We start from the raw sequence: 14,561 nt of genomic DNA, 5'->3' as shown, positions 1-14,561 counted from the left end.
AGTTACTCAACAGCAAAACTCCAGCGTTATCAAAATATTCACGTGTCATGTTACGTCTGACTCAAGTAATACAAGTCAAGTTTTTTTTTTTTAGAGTTGGTCATTTCTCTTTTTCTTTTGAATAATTACACTAACAAACATTGTTTAGCTTTTTGTAGCTATCTGGCTGTATTACGTGTGCATGGTCGGTAAGCTCAAGCTTTCCTGCTCATGTTCCACGCAGGTCAGAAAGCACAGAGACATCCAACACCAGGTAAGGTTTGGTTTAATTGTTTCTCTTTCTTTTAACCCCCCCCCCCCCCTCCCCCCCAGCTTTTTGTCAGCAGCGGCGCTAATGATGTTGACGGTGGGCTGCTAAGCCTCTAGCAATGTTGATTAAATGACAGATAATTACAGGGATTTGAGTGGCACTTGTTTACTGTCAACTCTCAACTTATACTTGTCTTTTGTGTGTGTGTTTGTGTGTGTTTGCACATGTGTGCCCGTGAATGTGTTACAGGTGGCCGCCCAGTAGGTGGGAAAATGCAGGAAGTCTGCTTGTCTGTGTCCACATGTATCAGACACAGCATGTTTTTCCCTTTCAGAGGCGAGGTATCCTGTGTGTGTGTGCGTGTGTGTGTGTGCGTGTGTGTGTGCTTGTGCGTGCGTGTTTATATGCGAGTGTCAGAGCCACCGATCGCACTGGGCGGCTGACTTCCAGGAACCCCTGCAGCAAAAACAGGCACTGTGTGTTTCCTGCTCTCACACACCATTATCACAGGACACACACACACACACACACACACACATACACAGATCTTTGCCCTATTCTTTTTTTCCCCGTTGCAGGTTTCCTCAACGCCTATCCTTGTGCCTCCGGCTGTCAAGATGTTTCGCTGCGATTGTCAGGAGACTTGCTCTCTGGGAGCGAAGCAGAGGACACAAATAGGTGAGGAGTGACTGCATCCTCACAGTCGCGGCGCTTTCTCCTCCCACATTAGGTCGCTTGCTTTGAGTGGGCCACATTGTCTCTGCTCCTACTTCAGCCTCTCGCGCGTCCAATTCAGGAGTGACATATTTCTCCCATATTTCTCCAATCACTGCATTGCTTCCTGTGTTGCGTCGCGTTTGCTTTCCCAGTCACGTCGTTCAGTAGTCCCTCTGACTCCACTCGTGGTAAACTCGGTGATTGTATTCACTCATCCCGTCTCTCATTTTGTCACATTGCAACCACGAATTTCAACGTATTCTACTGGTATTTTTGTTCTACTTTGTTTAGCCAAAGCAAAGTAGAACATTATGGTGACATGGGAGGGAAAAAGATGCATCACTTTGAAAATTTTACGCGATCTGAAACACGTGAGCCCCTTTTATATGATTACCCTAAACACCGGGAAAAAAAAAAAAAAAAAATCTGGCCTTAATGGAAGAGTAATGCTGTTTAATTGTTGAAAGAAGGGCAAGATAATGCGTACGGAAATGCAGCAAAGATGGGAACGAAGGTGTGGTCAGATGAGACCAAAACGTCCCGGACACACTTTTCCCATGGTGAAACATGGTGGTGGCACCATCATGCTGGGGGGAGTGGGGGGATGTTTCTCTTTAGTGGGACTGGGGAACTGCTCAGAGCTGAAGCAAAGATAGAAGAAAATGCGTTAGAGACTGGAGAAAAATGGTTTGGATGTTCACCATCCAACAAAAATCAGGCACTAGACTTGTCACCTGATTTACACTGGAACGGTTCAGATCATATTTAAAAAAAGCCTAAACCTACATTCAGCTTGAACAATAGAGAATTTTGGCATAAGTATGCTCCTGAGCACTCTTCCTTAAGATCTGACAAAGCTAGAGCTTTTCTAAAGAGAAGAATTTCAGTTTGTAGATGTGCAAAGCTGATAGACAGATATACCCCCCAAAGGACCTGCAACTGTGATTCCAGTGAAACTATTAATCCTGGGAATGAATATGCAAGCCAAAATGTGTAAATCCATGCCTCATCTTCCTTCTGTTTCACAATTATGCACTGGTTTATGTTAGTCTAGCACATAAAATCCAAAGAAAATAATCCAAAGTTTGTTGTTGTAACGTAGGCAGGCACATGTGGAAAAATCTGAAGGGGGGGATTAAGGATAATACTTTTGCAAGGCACTGTGGCACACTGCCTTTTGTTAGGAATTAACAAAAGGAGCCAGGCATGAACATGTAAGTACAGGTCGAGATTTAGAGGCTGTGTCGATCAATGCTGCCTTGTAACGTAACCTACAAGCCGAGCTCTTTAAGACGACGACGGAGAGATGAAGAAAGGAGAAGGATGAAATGGAAAGAAATGCACCATGACACAATTGCAAACAATTACCATTAATGGCATCATCTATTCCCCACAGAGACTGCATCGAGAGAACAGTGTGCTCCACATCAGTGGTGCACTGAAAAGTCTTTTTTTTCTTCTTCTTTTCTTTCATACTGTACACAGCAGAAAAAAATACGACCTTATTTCCCTTTATTATTCAGAGAACTTTGTTTATGATGGAATGAACTTTTTTTTTTTTTTTTTAGATATTCTAACAGCCAACGAACCAGTCGGTACAAGTGAATGGAGTACAATGAAACGCTTGACGACATGTTGTGAACAGACAGTGGTGCGTAACTTGTTCAGCCATGCAGTTCAAGAGGACCGGTTGTTGTCACTGAGTTGTAAACGTAGCTTCTGCTCTGCGCTTTCACTGGCTCTGTGGGCGAGATGACTTCCAGATGGTCTGGAGAAAGTGTTTGCCTTGGGTTACAGCGGGCCAGTCTGCCTGCCTGGGCCTTTTCAGCACTGGGAATGATGTGTGTCTGCGTGCGTGTGCGTGTGTGTGAAAGAAATGCAAACATGCATCATGCAGTCGAAATCTTTTTTTTTTTTTTTTTTTTTTCACACCCACCCACACACCCCCCCATGGCGGGGAACTCAGGCATTTGGCTGGTATGTTCCGGTCTATAACACCAGGGATGTGTGTAAGTACTAAGGGTCACTAGAAATTCATGAGTGGAATAAATAAAATTGAACTTTTTTTGTTTGTTTGTTTTTTACGGTACTATTTGTTTCTATTCATTTAAGCTTAAAAATAAATCCCTTGTTTTTAAAGATCAGATTTAAAACAAATGGGCAAGCCAGGATTTCAATGACCTATGAGTGGAATATGATGAAGGGATTATAATTATATAATATAAATATATAGTTAGCTTTTTATTAAGCGCTGTCTAACCTAACAAATGTGCCATGCAGTTTAATTTGAGCATTAATCAGAAAAGCAGTCAAAAGGTCCTTGTAACTCTGGAGGATCTGTAGAGATGCACAGCCCAGGCAGTGGAGCTATTAGTCATGCTTCGTACACATCTGTCCTCTATCGGAAAGTGGCGAGAAGATGAAGCCATTGTTGAAATGACGACGTTCCATTAGCAATTTGACACAAGCCATGTAGGTGACATGGCAGACATTTGATGAAATCAGAGCAAAATTTTACTTTCTGTGGCCTACATTTAGAGTGCTAGCAAAAAAAATAAAATCAAATCAAATCTAGCCATTGTGCCAAAAATACCATCCCAGCTGTGAAGAGTGATGGTGGCGGCATCAATCTTTTGAAGAAACCAGTAAGAAGCCACAAAAAAACCTTCAGACTGGATTGATTCAGATAAAGTATGTGTTTGAATGTGACAGTAAATATCCAGTTTGAAGTCCCACTGATAATCTGTGGCATCACAGATTATCTACTTGCAGAGGAGAATGGGAAACAATTTCAGTCTCCATGCGCGCAAAGCCGGCAGAGACGTGTCTGGCAGTGGAAGGTTCATCAGAATGCAGTAGCCGAACAAAAGTGCACACCACACCTTTCAGAGTTTTATCAACAAAAAACCCATGGATTGCTTCCTTCCTCTTTGCAATGACGCACCAGTTTGTGTTTGCCAGTCAAATAAAATCCTAACAAAAATGCAAGCAATGTGAACAATTATGAACATGAATTTCACACATTTTTCTTACTGTGCAATTACAGATCAGCAGTAGTTAACGAGGCTCATCGAAGCTAGCACGTATAAATAGCTCAATGGCTTTAAAAATGGAGTGAAATTGTGTATATGAGTCCATAACTACCTTTTGACACGTCGCCTTGAATCGACTAAGAGGTTTTAGCCCCGCCCCCTTAAAATCAAAACATAGCTTCAGGGAGTCCACATGATAAACACGTTGACTTAATCTGACCCTGCTTTTTTCCAACCTGTTTTAGGACACTCAGGAGCAGGCTGCTGGCCTCTCCTCCTCCTCCTCCTCCTCCTCTTCCTCCTCAGCAGCTCTCCAGTCCCGCCCCTCGCCACCTGGCTCTGCTGCGCACCGCCGACTGGAGGCAGAGCGTCGCTACTCCTCTTCCCCACGCTGAGGGAGACGCAGAATACAACAAACCCGAGCGCTGAGACCGAGGGTTCGTTTCTCATCCTCCTCCCCCGTCCCCTCCAAAAAAAAAACAAAACAAAAACAAAAACAGCTATTTTCGGTTGGAATTCCGACACAGACGCTTATGGGAATTTGAAAAGAAAGTGGGAAGAAAACAAGAAGAAGAAGAAAAAAAAACGCAAAGAAAGCAGACGGCTTGTCTTCAGCATCTTCCCTTCGCATCTCCTCCTCACCTCTCCAAAAGACTCCCGGCTCTCCAACCCTGAATATATCTCTCCAGTGGTCGTTTTTTTTTTTTTTTTTTTTTTTTTTTTTTCGCCCCCCCTTTTTCCGGAAGCGCCTTTTTTTTGTTGTTGTTGTTTTCTGTCTGTTTGAGGGAGTCCCAACTCCGTTTCTGACCCCGCTGGAAGGAATCCGAAGGAGACCCCGAGAGCTGGCCGGACGTTGTAGTTTTCGTCTCCCCGACGCAGGCGGCGGATCACCGCGTGAAAAAGACTGGAAATTATTAATCCCGCACACACCGCCGTACCGCATGGTGGGAATTTCTGCCTCCTTTCAGTGTAAGTGATCGTTTTTTTTTTTTTTTTTTTTTTTTTTTTTTTTTTTTTTTGATGGTCGCAAATTACCGCAAAACAAACTCATAGTGCATTAGGGAATGTTTAATTTTGATTCGTTATTTTTGTGCGGTGACCTTTTTGAGCTAATCTCTTTGCCTTTTCTGGCCCGGATTACATCGGTTATGTCCTATAAACAAACTGATGTTTTATCGTCTGGTTGTCTTGGTGCTCGTGAGAACAAAGAGTTTCTGACTACATGATAAATTTCATTATGACTTGGGAAAATTTGGGAATATTGCGGTTAGAAGGCTGCACCCAATAGGCATAACTCCTATAATGCAGATAATTAGATTTCCATAAATTTTGTTTAAATGGTGACACTGGTGTTGCTGTTAGCAGCTTCCTAGGCATTTCCAGGGATTTATCGGTTTTATTTCTAATGTTTTTCAGAAAATATAGATTTGGGTTTAGGTTTTTTTTTTTAACTATCATTTTGCATTGATTTCACTACAGCAATAATTCAATTTTAGCTGATATTTTGCTTAGAAAACAAATTAAACATTCTGCTCTGTGCTTTAAGATTAAAATGTGCAAAAAAAAATCTTTTTTTTTCTCCTCACACCTCCTCGGAGCACATCTTCTCCAATAAGCCATGTGAACTTTTCTGTTGCCTTGTCATATAAAAAGCGCTCCTTCCTTCTCTTTTTTTATGCTTCTATCTCACCCTCTCTTTCACTTTTCTTTTTTTCTTTTTTTTTTTTTTTTACGAAGTGGCGTAGTCTTGAAATTAAAGACTGGCGTTCTATATTTTTTCTCCAGTGGGAATCTTTTTTGCTCCGGCTGGGAAAAGCGCAGACATGCGGGTTTACAGGGCGTGAGGCGGCTCTGGCTCAGCCGGCTGCAGATACAGCAGACACTTTCTCACGACTCAGATTTGAGAGGAAGGAAAATATCTGCTGGAGAACCACACAACTGGGGATTTCTTTCTTCCTTTCTTTTTTTTCCCTAAATGCGCGTCAAGAAGTCTCCAGCAACGTGTTTAACTCGTTTTAATTACGCAATAGAGTTAAAAGATATTTTTGAGCAAATGTATTTAATAATACACATTTAGTCTTCTGTTCATTCAAGTGTTCTTTTGCTGGTTATGTGTAGCTGATGTATCTATAATTTTAGGCCACACGTGCATTGAAAAATGTGTGTTTGTCGTTGAAAATTACATCTTTTTTGTTGTTATTGTGTTGTTTTATGACAAGGACTCCCCACTCACTGTGGAAACCTGATGTCATTTTCCACGTCTGGATAAGTTAAGAAAGTGAGCACGGTGTGTGTGGAGAAACACAGAGAGAACGAGGCAGTATAAACGAAAAGGCGAACAGAGCCGGCGATGATGCGGGGAGGGTAAATGAGTAGTGCTGTGATTGCACGTGCGAAAGCGAGTGTGTTTACACCCAGAAGAGAGGCTTGCGTTAAAGCCACGCTGCTCTGTGGTCCAGCCTCTGCAGCATCTTCCAGGGGCCATCTGCCCAGCCACCAGCCTGCCTCACACCTGTTCTTCCTCCCTCCCTCCCTCCTCCTCCTCCTCCTCTTCCAACTCTGAGGCTACAGGGGTCAAACGCATCAGACCACTTGCTCACACACATGCGGACAGCCTTGCAAAAAAGAAAAAAAAAAAGAATGATGGAAGCCATTTTATTCTCGCCTTCGCCGCACACTCGAAGATAAACACAAATCCCGGCTGGCAGTTCGAGCAAGCAATGCTGAAAAAGACTGTGCCGTCGCCTGCACTCTCGCTCAATCTGCTTTGCAGATGACACAGTCCCCCCCCCCCACCACACACACACACACATAACCCCACCACACACACATTCACTTCGCTTTGATTATTCACATTCCCTCCCCCTTCCCTTATTTGTTTGCCGCTTTCTGATGTTAACCACAGCTAATAGATTTCTAGCGGTTTACGCTGAATCCAAACAAGCCTTTCAGATCACAGAGACAAACAATGAATTACTATTATTTCAAAATAGGAAAAAAAAAAACAAAACACACAGACAGACACAGACATGCACACATTTTTCCCTGCAGCACAGAGTCGCATTGAAGCTGCAGCACTGTGATGTAATTACAAAGCGCTTCTTTTAAGTGTGACATACAGACGTTTGGATGCGGTCCAGGTTTGCTGCATGGTGAATAAGGGATGTTGACTCAGTCAATCCTGAAGCCTGCGAGCTTTTCTCCATCAGCTGGGATTGCATCACACGCTCTCCTTCTGCCTGTGTGATCATCTTTTGTGTTCGGATTTGGTTTTAGACTCTAGCATTTAGAAACACAACATTTGTGGGTGTGCTCGTGATTTCAAGAGCAGGTCTGCATTGTTAAATTCAGGTTTGTTTTTTTTTGTGGGGGTAGGGGGGGAATTACATCACTCTCTTAGTCGTCTGCGTGCCAGTCTGGCAGGTAAGCGATAGCATATCTCAACAAAACCAGATCGATTTAAATTACATTACCAAACGAAGGCATAAATTGTAATGGCATTAAAGCATCTGCAGCGGATGAAGCATCAAAGCCACTAGAGGTGGGAGAGCCGTTGGAGGGCCAAATGTCAGCTGCTGAACTGGATGCTAAAGCCACTGCTCTCTGCACTCCTTCGAAGATGTATAGATCTGTTCTTATTATTCAGAGCCGTCTGTTACCAAGTCCCAGAGTGAATTATAGATGTAATCACGGCGCGTGCTCCCATACACCCCCCGTCCCATTGTAGATCAATAAGCCCATTGATGGTTATCAGTGAGAGGGCAGTTCTCCTCTCTGCTTATTGAATTTCATCACCCGTGAAAGAGCAGCAGTGGTATAAAAAAAGGGGTTGCAGGTAAGAGCGTGTGTGTGTGTGTGTGTGTGTGTGTGTGTGTGTGTGTGTGTGTGTGTGTGTGTGTGTGTGTGCTTGTGAAACCAGTATCTGTGACGTTTGTGAGAGTGCGTTCCCGTCTTTCTTTTATTGTAGTTGTAACTTGGTCCTTTTACGGCGTCTTATTTTCTGTCTGTGTCAACAGCGAGAGCTATCAGCTGATTTTATTAGCCTCGTTCGGGTTTTTACTTCAGATTACGTGAGACTTTATAGGGCAAAAAGAAGAAGAGGTCAGTGGAGACATGGTCTGAAAATATTGGCAAACTATATTTTTGTTTCTGTTTTTTTGTAAAAGTTTAACCTTCTGACAACTATTTTAGCTGACTCTTTAACAATATAAACATAAGCTATAAGAAGAGAACAAAAGTATTTCTTTCAAACCTTCTTGCCATTAGAGGTCGTCAATTATTTATATCAGGAGCAGAGGTGAAGTCTCACTGTGTGTGAAAAGGGATTTGTTGAAAAACAAGTTTTTACTATTTTTAAACAAAAAACAAAATTTGTTTTCTTTAGCTTCTAACTGTAGCATTTGTGGAGTTAGCATAACCCAAGCCCGTTACTAAAACAGCAGTATCTGCTGCGTATTTTTCCTAAATAACGTATTTTCTAACTCTGAGAGTTCCAAAACGCTGCAACATTTCCAAACCGCAATGACAGACAGAGGTTGAAAAGCCAAAAGGAGAAAACAAAAGAGCAGCTTACAGCTCTACAGTGTTAGCCTTCCTGTTATCAAAAATCCTGCTCTCTCTTTCTGTGACAGAAAGTTGTGGTTCAAAGACTGTGCAAGGTCCAAATCAGAATTGTATTTGTGTGAGACATCTTGTTAATTTCTACAGTTTAACTAGCTTGTTTTAAGCATGAACTGTAAATTTAATGTTAGCATTATAGCTTACAACTTCAAAGTCGTGCTAGTCCCACAATAACCAAATTTTTGTTGCTTGACTAACATTCAGTTCATATAATTTATATATTGAAAGTGTGGATGCTTAAAAATATTGAAGGTTTAGTTTTTACAAAACTAGTTTTGACTTGGCGGGCTTAGAAGTTTATAGTAAGTAGAAAATGTGAGTTACCTAGCAGGTTAATAACTTAAATTATGTTTTATCACTGCAAATTGATTTTTAAACAAATAACCCAAAGCATTTGGAGGAAAGTCGATTGATATTCCTGATATTTGTAAGAAACTTGTTCTCACTTCTACAGTTTGTGATTGGACAGTGTAGAAAGGTAGCGTAAAAACGGCTAAGCTACTCCCTAAAGGACTAGCTTGTTTACGTCCTACCAGAACCGAGTGAAATGTACTGTTTTAAGTTTCAGGCGTTACACTTTCTTTTAAACCCTAAAAGGAAAAAAAAAAACAAACAGAGAAACTTAATGAAAATACGTCCACTTTCAGAGAATGCAAACATGCCTTAACATATCGTAGAAAACAGTTTCCTTTTAAGTCTTATTCTGATGTATCATCAGTATAAACATATTTAAATTTCTATCTTAACTTCTGTAGCATTAATGCTCTTATTGTTTTCTTAGGCTCTGTAGCAGCTGCTTCATTTGCTAATAACAACTTTGGCTGCTGGTCTTTTTGGCTTCCAGCTCCACTGCTACCTGCATCTCTCTCACCCAGGGCTAAATACTCTGATTGATGTGTTCAGGAGCATATAAACATGCGCGTTGTCTCACATTTACTCCTCATTCTGTTCACTGGATATAGACCAGAACTGAGGTGCTAATTAACTTTACTTTCTCTAACTGTATCACTCACAAGCAGAACCCCCCCACACACAGAGACACACACACACACACACACCAATACACACATCCAGAATCTCTCTCTTAGCCTCCCTCGCACGATGTCTGTCCCTTAGCTCGCTTGCACTCTCATCCACTGTTTATTTTCCTGCCTCCATCTGGAGTCGGCTGATATTGTAATCGCCCTAATGCACATTGCCTTTCACACTCACACACACATTTGCACACAAACACCCGCCTATACAATGTGCCATCCTGACAAGCCCCTTTTCTTATTTCAGGAGATAAGCCACTGGATGTGATTGCATACGTGTGTGTGTGTGTGTGTGTGTGTTTGTGTGTGTGTGCGGTTGCGTGTGATTTAAGTATACACATAGGTGTCTATGATTACAAAAGAGAACACACACACACACGCACACACACAAGTGTGTTCCTCCCCGCGCTCTGCCAAAGGTGATGATATTGAATAGGCGCTTCATAGCGATGTGAAGTGGTGATAAGGCGGCCAAGTGAAGATGTTACCGGCTATCGTTAGGCTCCTCAATATTCACCTGTCATACGACTTACATTTATAGATTAGCCACGGGTAAAAGGGGTGTGGAGGGATTCCAGGGGCACGAGGGGAGGGGAAAAAAGTGTCCGTTTGCATATTTTGAAAGAGATTTGTTCGAAAAGAAAAGGATGCTAGCGCATGTGGAAGGAGATTACCTTGCTGCAGTGTGTAACGGCTTTTGTTTTTCGATTCAGCCGACGTTTAAACGCTCAGACGGTGGGAACGTGACAGCTCACACAAATGCCAAGGAAGCGCAGACAGCGATGATTGATGGGAGGCGTGAGCTGTGAAACTGGGCGATTAGGAAACCTTTTTTTTTTTTTTTTATTTAACTCGTTCATGGGAGAACAATTGTTGTAGAATGGACAGGACTGCCTTCCTATCACTCCATAAAACCCGACTTTATAAGTTGTTTTTGTGCTTTGTGAGAGGTGGACTGGCGAGCACAGACAGAGAGCTGTTGAAACAAAGGAGGAGGGAAAACAAATTGGTAAAGAAAGGAAGAGAAAGTCAGAACGCGTTCATCAAGGCTTTTTAGAGAGATCCACAGAAAAAGTGTCTGACAGTTAGAATTGGTTATCAATCAGATAACCATCAGAAACTTTGAAAATCAATCTTTTTGAATTAGTGAATTCACCATGCTGTCTTTGGACTGACAACACTCTTCTGTGAAAGTTGCTTACATTATTAGAAATATGTCGAGACATTGTCTACATTTACTTCAGGCTGCGAGACAGTAAGAGAGAGCAAGACTTTCAGCAGAGAACAGCAAGGTTGTAGCCTACCCATAACATGACTTTGAATTTTCAGCCTGTTTCTCATACAACATGCCATATGTGGAAACACTGGCACCTTTTTGGAAATCTAAAAGTTAAGCTGCATAGTTGAGTGTACACAGCGACTGCTATTTTCCTAGCTACGCTAACGACGCCAAGTTCTAATGTGTGATGGTCAAGATGTCAACTCTTTGTTTCAAATGATTAAAATCCACCTAGTATTGAATGTTTTGTCTTTGCGGCTCCGCTTTCTCTCATTAATTTTGACGTATGAGCACTGATGAGCGGTAAGCTTTATGAAAAGGGCAGCTGCCCTGGCCAGCCTGGTAAAGAAGAAGTGTAACTAAGATCAGCAGACAGGCAGAAAGAGAAAGAAAGAGAAGTATGGATCAATAGATGCAGACGGTGGAGGCTCTGTTTTTATCCCTCCAAGTATTGACATGTTCAGTCAATTACGTCGAGAGGGAAGGAGAGGAGAGACGCGAGACGGTCTGCATTCAGAAATCTGCGGCAGCATCTGCAGATAGCGGTGCCGTTTGCCCCTGTGCTTTAACACACATGTTCAAATCCAGATCAGACAACGGAGCCTTTCATCCACCTTCAGCAGACACAATTAAATCCTTGTTTCCTCTTCTTGCTGGTTAAAATCGCACCACTATAGTCGCCATAATGAAGCCCTTTTCTTTTGTGCCTGCATTTGACTTGCATGACGGGTGTTGTCGGAAGAGCGAGGGCTTCCAGCTGTTGTCACTTAGTGTCACAGACAAACCAGGATCTGGGACAATGGGACGATGGTCGCCCGCTCCATCTGATTGTCTTGTTGTCAAACCGACAGCAGGTGCCTTGGAACGATAAATGGCAAGCGTCAATTATGTGAAGGAAGAGCCATTTTGGAAATTGGCTCTAAGATAAAGAGGGAAAGCGGGGAAAGGGGGCAGTGGGGGTTAAATAAAGATATGAAAAGAGCTGCTCCATTTTCTCAAAATGGGGCCAAGTAACAGCCCCATTTTGTTTAACTTATAGCGCATCCCGTCCCCACGCGGACCCTGCTATTCCCATCCAGCCTTCATGAGTCTGAATCATTACCATCCACCCCACTAAGTATTTGTTCCCTCGCAGTCGATGCGGTCTGTAATAGCCGCAAAATTACAGCCAGTTTTGTTCTCAATAAAATTGATATTTGAAGGCATTTTCACCTGTAAAAACAATCTCAGTTCTTTCTATTGGTTTATTTATTCTGTTTATTATTTTTGCCTCGGAGGAAGAAAAAGGCTGAATTTTTCTACTGAAATCTGAAAAGGTGTTGCAATTCAGCAGGACAAGAGATCAGGTGGGAAGCTGTGGGTTTGTATTGATGAATCGATACGGATCTCAAGAGCTGCCTCACAGTGTGAATGTGTATATGTGGAACCGACACCCAGACCGTCAATTTACTGGTCTGCCATTCGGTCTGCAGCATGTAAAAGCATAAATCTTTACGTCTTTCTGGGCAAAGATCTGGGGCATCGTCTTGTATGTCTTATGGGTTTGCAATTGGCAACCATTTAATCAAAACATCTGTTCCTTCTCCCTGCTGAATTTTAACCGTACTGCTCAATTTTCACATGTAACACGCAGAGCCTTTCAAAGTGTCCGTACTGTTTGTTCTGTGGGAACCACAAGCTTTTATCTGTTTTGAATTGGATTTCTTTAGATAAATTGACATAATCTCGATTTTCCTGATGGAAGTGGAACCTTCGATCTGATCTCAAGTCTTCTGCATCCTCGCGCAGACGGCTCCCCAGTTAGCGGCAAAGTTAACAATAAGCATCTGTAGTGATTCTGAGATGTTGAGCTGAGCATGGGAGCTGATTTATTTCCGAACAAATGTAGCCACTGTGCACTTGAGAAGTAGGAAGCGAAAGAGACAAGCATGTGAGCCAACATGGACATCTGAGCAAGTAGACCTCTTGTCCACTTGCTTTCGCCTGTGGACAGGCAACGTTCGGGGATGTCTACTATGACAGAGTCCTTCCGGTACGGTCCCGTTTTAAACTCTGTTCGTCTTCCAGCCAACTCTGGTCAGCTTCTCTGTGTCTGCTGAATAGAAGCGTCCCCACAGCATGATGCTTCCTCCACGGTCTTCCACTATTTAGTTTTGACGCTCGCCAATGAATCTGTAATTGCATTAGGTGGCTTCTGGAGGGAACTGGTTGCATTTGATTCGATCTACGGCTTAGGAAAATGTTCTGATTTTGTTTACGAGAAACTTTGAAGGCCATGTGTTAATATTGAGGCACCTTTAAAAAAAAAAAAAAAAAAACGAAAGGAATGAGTACTTTTGTATTGCACCGTTTACTTGGACATCAACTGTGTTTCACTCCGACTTATGTTGGCATGATGTGGATTTGTATCGACTGGATCGAGTTATTGTCTGACTCCCACAGTCCACAGCCATGTTTGGTCTTCTCGTCTTCTCGGCTGTGATGAAGCCATTTGTGGAAGAATCTGTCTTTTTCCAAGCGCTAAACAGCTCCAGATTTCGTCGTAACTTTTTGAGGCTTGTTAACACAGAGAACAGGCAAGGCGTGGATGACTGAAAAAGGCTCTCACGGAGCAGTGAAATTTCAAGCACAAAAAAAAGAAGAGAAAAAACACAAAAAAGAAGGAGAACATAAATCCATCTTCTCCTGTAAGGTTCTGGATTTTTTGGCAGATGTTTTAAGATGTTTGGCCTGAGAGATTGTAATTTTTTGTCCATCTGTGCTCTCTCCGCTCCCCCCCCCCCACAATGTCTTTTTATCAACATCTGGTTTTCAGTGCGGCAGGGAAACAAGTATTCTTTATAAACCGCGGGTTCCCAGTTTCTCCTCTGCGTGTGTTATTAGCTTAACCTCAACTACTGCACTCTCTCTGTGTGCACATACTCACATATGCTATCCATTAGGAAGTCATACCATTCAGAAAATGTAATAACTTTCAGTCAGAAAGAGATAAAGTATTTGGGCTTTTTTTTTTTTCATTCTTCACTTTTTCCATAACTGCAGAGAGTTTGGAGTTCTGGTTTTTATGCCTCCCCTGCGAGAGAACAAATTACTGCCTAGATGTTAGGCTGAGGATGCTTCAGTGAGAGGAAAGCCCCTATTCTCTAAGTGTTTTTGTATTACGCCTGTTTTCACTCACTGGCTTTCTTCTACGAAGTCAAGAGTAAAAAAAAAAGAATGCATGTATATTTTATTACAGAAATGAATTACAAATTAATAATTTAAACGCATTTCCAGGACAAACTTTGAGTTCCGTTAAAGTTGCAAGGTTTCCCCCATAAAACTTGCTAAGCCCAGTGGTTGGACAAAAAGGCGTGTTTTGGAGTTCAAAAAATGTTTAAAGTTGACAAGAACTTTGAAACTATCACTTGACAGTGATGTGTTATTAAAAGACTGTAAGATTAATACCTGAAAACCAACTATAAAGTCTTAAAACATGGAAACATTTAAAAAAAGACTTAAAAAGATTAGCAATGCTTTGCCTGCTGGGGCCACAAGTAAAGCCTGGTGGCCCGCCAGGCTTATAAATACACCAGGAGAAACCCCGAGTTGTATTAGATTTTCTACATAATGATTTTCAAATCTCATTA

At 42.1% G+C, this 14,561-nt stretch overlaps 1 protein-coding gene across 2 annotated transcripts in view; it reads left to right on the top strand.

The window, feature by feature from the left end:
* The first annotated feature begins 619 nt into the window (after window positions 1-619).
* runx1t1 (RUNX1 partner transcriptional co-repressor 1) overlaps window positions 620-14,561 on the top strand; it is a 98,387-nt gene continuing 84,445 nt past the window's right edge. For both annotated transcript variants that reach the window (XM_015055393.1, XM_015055392.1), the window contains exons 1-2: window positions 620-928; window positions 4,245-4,968. In XM_015055393.1, the coding sequence (XP_014910879.1) occupies window positions 4,941-4,968 (28 nt within the window). In that variant the 5' untranslated portion in view covers window positions 620-928; window positions 4,245-4,940. The remainder of the gene's footprint in view (window positions 929-4,244; window positions 4,969-14,561) is intronic.

This window comes from Poecilia latipinna, unplaced genomic scaffold (assembly GCF_001443285.1).
Source record: "Poecilia latipinna isolate Pla-1442-1.1 unplaced genomic scaffold, P_latipinna-1.0 Scaffold1313, whole genome shotgun sequence".
Taxonomy (NCBI): domain Eukaryota; kingdom Metazoa; phylum Chordata; class Actinopteri; order Cyprinodontiformes; family Poeciliidae; genus Poecilia; species Poecilia latipinna.
The sequence above is the reverse complement of the archived record's forward strand: the minus strand, read 5'-3'. Positions and strand labels throughout refer to the sequence as shown.